The following is an 8,438-nucleotide window of genomic DNA, read 5'->3' as shown; positions in this document are numbered from 1 at the left end:
GTGCAAATGTAATTAAAGCCTCTGTACCTGCAAAGGAGCCACTGGGAAAGTGCACCGTGTCTGATGTAAGAACACAGCCTGCTGTGTTCTTCAATTTAGCACATGTATAAAAGCTTTTACTTCAAACTGCTCGTCTTTCCTGCAGGTATCAGGCGGCCCACATTAAAACGAGAAATAGTGTAGAGAGGGCTTTTGGAGTTTGGAAGCGCCGCTTCCCATGCTTCGACATGGGACTTCAAAACCGCCCTGAGCGCTCAGTAGTTATCATAACTGCTTGCGGCGCCCTTCACAACCTCGCCGTTCTACGGAAGGACCCAGAGCCACCTGCTGTGGCCCTCCCCGTCACCCAGCAACCACGGCCCAGCGTGCAACCACAGCAGCTTCATGTGCCACCGCAGCTTCCTGCCGACACAGTAAATGGGCCTCATGTTCGGGTGGGGCTTATAGCCCGATCATTCCATTAGATGCCCTTAAATTACCTTCTCAGAAACGTACATTTCTTTCTAGTGTTATACAACTGATACTTTTATGGCATCTGCATTCTGTTCTTGTCTATTTCTTTGAACTATGTGCTCGTTTGGCATGTAATGTGATCATCAGCTCAACTTCATCCACGGGAGCATGTGGTCTCTCCCGTATCTTTCCAATTAACCCTGTCCTGTGCCAGCTACGGCTACCTTGTTCCTGCAAACTTCCAAATCTCATCAGCCCACCTTATTTTTTCAAACACCTCCTGCTATGCTTGACTTCTTTTGGAATCCAGTCTGTTACCAGTGGTCCAACATTTGTGTCGAATTCACACTGCATGCCCTGCCCATTTCTTCTTCTTGATTCCAGCTAGGATATCACTGACTCGCATATATTCCCTGTCCCATTCTGCTCGTTAGCAGTTGCACCTAACATTTTCCTTTTCGTAGTTCGCTGTGCTATATCTGCCACATAGGGTATAGGCTCTGCCCCAAAATATACGGCTGTTGAGGGATACTATTTAACTGCCGTTCATGGCTGGGGAGTGCCTGCCAAATGCACTGCACCGTCATTCTTATTCTCCCAGTTATTTTACACATGTGGTGCGGATCTGCGTTTACTATGCTCTAAATAGATACATTTACCTTGCAACTTATTGCTTTGCTTGTAGGCTGCTGTTCTCTTCTGGGTTTGTGAACATGACTGTAGAATTCAATATTCATTTTTACACCCACTGTTCATCATCATCATCATTTATTAGACCCTTAAAGGCCCCTGGGAGGGGGTATTACATAAGGGGGGGGGGAGTAGTACATTCATCATGACTCACATTGGTGGGGAAAAAAGAATTAAAAAAAAAAGAAGAAGAACAAACAAGAAAACACACACACAACAAAAGCATAAAGAGAAATAAAGTCACGAAAGGGAAATGAAACCATTTGACTGTCTTCAATCACGCTTGGAAGCTTGTCCCCAGTCAGTTAGCAGTGAAATATTTTTAGAAAATCGGAGATTATTAAGACATTCGCCGTTAAATTTCGTCCACAGTTCTTTCCTCTCCAGTTTTCTGAATATATCCTGTAAGCACGTGGCGAATAGTATTGGAGAGAACGTGTCTCCCTGCCTGACACCCTTCACGAGTGGCATTGTGTCACTTTCCTTGTGAAGGACTATGGTACTTCCATTTTTCTGCTAATGAACAATTTCTTTTTGGCCGCTTTTAGGCTACCTCCATTTTTCTTGCTTGATTCTTTCCATATTATATTTCTTTGTCCTGTTTGTACATGCGCAGTGTGTTAAATAAAGGACATTGTTATTAAGGAATTGACAGAATGAGCAAATACTGTACAACTGCATCACAACCCTTAGCAAAAACTAATACGTTTGGAATATACGGTGGACTATTTAAAATGTATTTTAAACATATTTTGTATTCATGAATGCACTAAAAATATGTCGGAAATACTTTCCTGAAATTTCATGCTTGGAATTCGAAATATATTTTTAAAATGTCCCAAAAATACCTCACTTAAAGCATACTTCGAGCACTTTTCAAATACGTGAAAAAATATGTATGCAGTTTTAGCATCTTGTCAGTGTATTGAAAGTGTATTTTCGGAAATATAAAATTAATTAATCGAAAGTATACTTCAATTCTAGAAAACGGGCAGCCCTTGTAAACGTATATGTATGCAGTTTTAGCATCTTGTCAATGTATAAAAGTGAACTTTCGTAAATATGAAATTAATTCATCCGAAATATACTTCAATTCTAACAAACGGGCAGTCCTTTTAAACGTCTTTGCACACTTCTAGCTGCCGTTGAACAGTCGAGTGCTCGAAATCGCGTTTCGGGAAATGGAATTTGCGTGTCGTCAATGTATTTGAAGTGTACTTCCGTAAATACGCAATTAATTCGTCGAAAGAACACTGAAATTCTAGCAAATTGGCAGTCCGCATTAGCATGTTTGCAGCGCACTACAAGCTGTCGTTGAACAATCTAATGCTCAAAATCGAGTTTCGGGACATCGCATTTTGGTGCTGGCCATCTATTTAAAGTGTACTTTCGTAAATACGCAATTAATCCGTCTGAAGTATATTTAAATTTTAACAAATGGGTTGTCCGCGTAAACATATTTGCATTACACTTCAAGAAACCGTGGAACAATCTAGGGCTCGAAATGACGTTTCAGCGAAGAGTGAAAACTTTCCCTTTCTTGTCATCCTTTCGTTTATGGTAACTTCTAGCTGGAAGGTGATCACCACTGCTACACGGGCGCTTCGAATGCCTTCCAGCCGAATGTCATCTAACGATGCTACACGTGTTCTGTCTAAGGGAGTGCTTGAAGATAATATTACGCCAATGAATATTAACCGCGTCAGCATGAAATTTCCCCGGGAGTGCGCCGATGAGGACGACTGCACTCATACTGTTGTTTACATCGCTTGTTTACATAACATAAAACGCGATCTGCGCTTTCGTTCTATTAAACAATCTGTTTTCTTTTTTACTGGTTGTACTCGTGCTTCTTTGCGCAGTGCGACAATGTGTGGGAAGCGTGGGCGCTTCTTGTCCCGGCTTTCTCCGACGTGACCAGTACTTTTTTTTTAAACTACTTTATCCAGAAGTATGTCTGGCGACTGTTCGCTTTAACTGAAACGGCCTAACTTGTTATCCACAAGCTAGCGACGGCGACGACTGCTGCTGGCCGTAAAGCACAGCTCGGCAGTGTGGGTCACACCGGCGATTCCCGTTCATCGTACGCGTGCCCTGCGATATAAGCAATAGTTGACTTCAGGTCACTGTGGCCAAAACTACACCTGGTGACCATTTGCATACCCTAAAGCTTGTGATTCGCTCTTCAGAACCGCCGAAATCACAGATCCAACCCTGCGAACTCGCTGGGCCTAGCCGTCGCGGAAGGGAACAGAGCCGTCGTCGATTGAAATTGATTTGGCAAGCGCTTATCGCTGGTGAGTGTTCAGGTGTGCACACGTGAAATATAGCCGTTCGTTTCGCTCATTTAGAAGCGCGAGCATATACACACCGCCGCCTCATCACCGTGCTCTCGCTCAGCCGCCGACAAGGCTGACCGTCCGCCGACCGGATTCTTCGGTGTCGTTGGCCTGAAAAACGTGTCCATCTAGAATCATATTATAGTAAACTAGATATTTCACTATAATTACATGCTGTTGTTCAGCGTGATATATACTGTCGTTGTCGGACGAGTGTGACCGCCGTCGTCGTCGTCGCTGTACACTGAAAACGAGCTGAGGCTTTCGAATGCGTTTCGAAAGTGCCGTGCAGCACCGCAGCAGTCCGTCGAGTCCGAATGTCATTCCTATTCTGGAATGTCATTCCACTCAATGTCATTCGAACATTTACATGTGAGAACGTGATAGCATTATACCAGCAAAAGCGCCTTGGGTACTTCTGGGTCCGAATAATCCAGCGGAAAGGACCCCGTGTGGCAGGGCAGACCGGCTCCCTTACACGCCCATGTATCTGTTGGTTGACAGTTCGACTCCTGACCTGGGCCTGACGCAAGTTTCAACTAGCAATTCCGTTCTCAATTAACCCCAGATTCGAAGGCGACCAGTAGGGTACTTCTGCGATAATTTGGCAGCCCACAGTATTTGCGCAAAAAAAGGCCTCACCGTGCAAAATAGTGCGTCGCTTTCGCTGGGTATATATACAGCAAGCCAAGCATAGCCCTTGTAGTAGGATTTGTTGTTTGCTGTGTCACTGTCGTCTTGGTATGCTGTGTGTAGGTATCTGCCGTTCCCACTCAATCACGTGTCCTTATAATATCAGACTCCTGTTGATTAATGATAAATACCCGTGGACGATTTGTTCTCCAGTTGAAGAATTAACCCGTGTCATTCCATGGAGCCGCCCAGTAGACTTTTTTTAAGCCCGAGTAAACACATTTTTAATATATTAAATGTATATTTTTGGTATATTTCTAATGTATATTTTTAATATATTTTTAATACATTATAAATATGCTAAGCGGACAAAAATGTACTTTTCACGTATCTTTAAGAACGTTTAAAATATTATTCCTAGCATACTTAAAAGCATTCGTATTGCAGTTTAAGCCTAGGGACAAAAAAATGCGAAATAAATATGAAATTAATACAATACGTTTGAAATGCATTTTTAGCACATCCTCTTTTTCGCTAAGGGAATGACGACAGTGTTGATAATTATACACAGAGGTGTTCCAAAACAAATATGTACAAATTTATTTTAGTGTTCCATTGGGTGCTTCATTGCGGCCAGCTGGCGTTCCCTTATTTGAATGTCCAATGAAAGCAGCTTGCGCTGCATTTTCGTTTTTATACGCTGCTCGGCCAGCTGGCTCCTGCGGAGTTTTACATCCAGCTGGTGCAGCTCCTCCTTGCGCCGATCTTCGGCTTCGATTGCCTCTATTCTGGCGGCTACTTCAGGAGCCAGCGTCCACTCCACCGCAGCAACACGGGGGCCACCTGCCCTCGAGCGAGCACTTTGGGCTGGTGTGGTGCTCTCCAATATGGTTGCAGGCACTACCACTGGTGGTCTGCCTGCAGCTTCAGCAGGTGTCTGTGACGTACTTTCTTCCTGTGCAGGAAGTGCACCTGTAAGGGGTGCAGAAGCCTCACCTGCAAAAACATGCAAACACAATACTGCACACACATATACTATGCCTTCATGACAACTCTGCAATGCTGTTAAAAAATTGGTGTACTCATGCTTACGTACATACTAGTGTGATATGACATGCAAAGAACAAATACAGCCATAAACAGACGCTGTCCAGATCATAATAGAAGATCATAAACTCCTTTACATGAGCATGACTAGTATAGGCATCTATACTATACTATACTATACTATACTATACTATACTATACTATACTATACTATACTATACTATACTATACTATACGGGATCACCCAAGTTTGCCTTTATATGAAAAATTAGGGATTATAAAAATCACCTAGCTCTACCCTTACCGCCTGTGCTTAACTTACAAAAAAGATGTCAAATAAAACATCAACTTCCTTTCTTCCTTAGCTTCCTTAACAAAGGGAATACCTTCGCATGATACACGTTGTCGGGAAATCTGGAACATTGAGAGATGCAGAACAAACTACGGAAAGCAAATGATTAAACATAAACTGCCAGAACTATTGAATATTTCTTATAGACACACCATACATCCTGAAAACGCATCAAAGCAGGACCTAAGATTTTTTTTTTCGTGATCAAATGTGTTTTATTGAAGATCATTTTTACCTTCATCCTACTATGCCTGAATTGACTTTTTTTTTTCTTTTTTTTTCTCCTTTCTTGGATCTTGTGCTCTTTTTTGTATGTAATTTTTGTTATGGCTTGAAGTCTGCTACTTTCCACGCGTAAATATGCATTTGTAGTTTTGTGTATGTCTAGAGCCATGTGAATGCGATATATCCTAAATAGCACTAGAGTTATATCAGTATATACAAATGGTGTCTGTTTGTTTCTTGTTACTACGCTGTGTCTTTTTTTCATGATAACTTGCTTTATTACGTGTTATTCTTATTTGTCATGTTAGCTATGATTGTTCTTTGAAATGTATTCTGTTGTCCGCTGATTTCTGCCTTGATGGAAGCAATCATGTATTTGATATGGGGGGGCGGGAACCAGTCAAGCTGTCCAGCTTTTTTTCCCTAACCTCCCCCATCATGTTGATGGAAATAAAGGCTATTATTGTTATCATTAACTTTTCAACATATATGTGAGATGATAAAAATGGACACAGTACTAGCCCACCAAGAAGTAATAATAAATATGTGGCCTTGCCTGCTTCAGTGCATGCACACACACAAGCAGAAAATAAGTAACGCCTGCTGCAGTGCTGTTGGATTCCCGAGCACCCAGCCCAGCCGCAGGTTTCGGACTTGATGCATGAGGAAAATTAACTACGACAGTTGTAGCTAGTATTTAAAGAGGGCAGCCTTATTTACCGTAGAAGTCTCCTTGGCCCGCCTCGTTGCCATTCACCATGGCCTCGAACAAAGCGGCAGGTGGCAGGGACAGCACTGGCTCGTTGACGTGGGCCCCGTCGCTGTCAAATGGATTTGGCAGCCTTGTCGCCATGTGCTCAGCGACTGCGCCGACCAATTCCGTTGTCGGGCTCATTGGCCGGCATTCCCGAGTGCCACCACCTGCACCAAAATTCTTAATTATACATGTACAGCACCGAACACACTGAAGTGAAGCATTCTGTGCGCAGCACGCAATGCTTGAAATGGACAACAAACAAAATCTCATTCACATTTCGATAACTAGAACAGCACACACACGTAATGTTTTGCTCAAAAATATGTCTTTCCTCGTTGGTGTTGCATAACCCTCCTCGCAGCGCTAGAACAGCACACACACGTAATGTTTTGCTCAAAAATATGTATTTCCTCGTTGGTGTTGCATAACCCTCCTCGCAGGAGTGTATTCATCGTATTTTCCAGTTTTCGATTGTTTACTGGATGTTTCTATTGCACTGATCTGTTCACCTAGTTTGAATTATTCGTAGCGGCGACTTGGGTTTTATTGTAATGTTTGCACTCCTTACTTTGCACCAGAGAAAAATAAATTTGTGAGCAGTCGACTACTGCTTGCCACAGTCCTAGAAGGGATACATCCAGCTCTCAAAAAGTCTGCAGGGAAAATAGTGATGCTGTACGTAGTTTGTTTCATTCCCGCTGCATTTGCTCGAAGCAAAATTTAATCTCTTGCATTTTCCCTCGGATGCCAAATACAACACTTATCCGGCAATTCCTGAACGTGGTAACGTTTTCGCCGTATCACCGTAAGTTCAACGCAGGAAAACCGAAGTCGCCGCCACGAATAATTCAAGCAAGGTGCACAGATCAGTGCAATAGAAATATCCAGTAAAAAAACGAAAACGGCAAAATATGATGAACACACTCGGTGGGTTATGCAACGCCAACGAGGAAAGAGCCAAAAATACGTACGGAGAAGATTTGTCACAATAAGAAATCACGCGAAATTCTTATGATTAAAATGTCTGAAGATGAAACGTGTGAACATGCAGAAAAATGTATGGGTCAGTTTTTGAATGTAAAACTGTTTCGCTCACCTGTGCGAAAGATTTCCCTCGTTTCTTCGGATTTCTTTTTCTTCCATCGGGACTTCATGTTATCCCACAGTTTTCTTAACTGTGCTACGCACACAGTACGAGTGCCGGCCAAGCTGTTGTAGTCTTCGCAAACCTTGGCCCAGGCTTCGTCTTTGGCCTTTTTTGACGCATTGTCAGTTTTTTTATTTTCTATAACAGCTTGATACCTAGCCGTAATATTTCTTAAAATAGCGCGTTCATCTGCGGTGAACACGAACCGCGGACCTGCGGGTCGTTTCTTCGCGCGCTGGGACGCGTCCGAAGTGGACTCCGACGGTGTCGTGCTGGGTTCCAGCAGTTCGTCGTAGTCCGACATCTTGCACGCAAAAAAAAAGGGGGGGGGGGCAGGACACACGCACAAGCACTGACACACTGCAACTGCAACCAACAAAGCTGCACGAAGCGAGCCAGGAGTAGGAGGCAGCCAACGAACGAGACGAGCGCGCGGCTAGCAAAGAGAAAAGAGAAGGGACCATCACAAAAATGCCGCGCCGACCAACTGCGACTGTTGCCAGACAGGGAAAGAAAGCTGGCTATTTCCTCTAAAAGTACACTTTTTTGTGTGGAGAAAACCAGAAATAAGCATTACAATTATTTTTAGCATGCAGTTCACCCTGAAATAAAAAAAATTTCTTCTATATTATCAAATATGTGGTGTTTTAATTGCATAAATATACTATACTCTCGTCATCAGCACTTTCGTTCTCCTCCTCGAAAGCAGTCGAGTGGAGGAGGGCTACTCGGCCAGCTCCTCGGTGGAGGAATTTTCGAGGCGGGTTTGTGAAGCGCGATTGTTCCTCGGGCCGA

At 43.3% G+C, this 8,438-nt stretch overlaps 1 protein-coding gene across 1 annotated transcript; it reads right to left on the bottom strand.

The window, feature by feature from the left end:
- Positions 1-4,719: 4,719 nt before the first annotated feature.
- LOC149361524 (uncharacterized) lies at positions 4,720-7,947 on the bottom strand. The gene is made up of 3 exons (XM_089568107.1): positions 7,593-7,947; positions 6,460-6,660; positions 4,720-5,087 (listed from the first exon to the last, which is right to left on the bottom strand). Exons 1-3 carry the CDS (start codon positions 7,945-7,947, stop codon positions 4,720-4,722), a joined length of 924 nt encoding a protein of 307 aa, XP_089424233.1.
- Positions 7,948-8,438: the final 491 nt, after the last annotated feature.

The sequence above is a fragment of the Amblyomma mixtum genome, chromosome 2 (assembly GCF_055824585.1).
Source record: "Amblyomma mixtum isolate Tamu chromosome 2, ASM5582458v1, whole genome shotgun sequence".
Taxonomy (NCBI): Eukaryota; Metazoa; Arthropoda; class Arachnida; order Ixodida; family Ixodidae; genus Amblyomma; species Amblyomma mixtum.
This window is presented reverse-complemented; position numbering and strand designations above follow the sequence as displayed.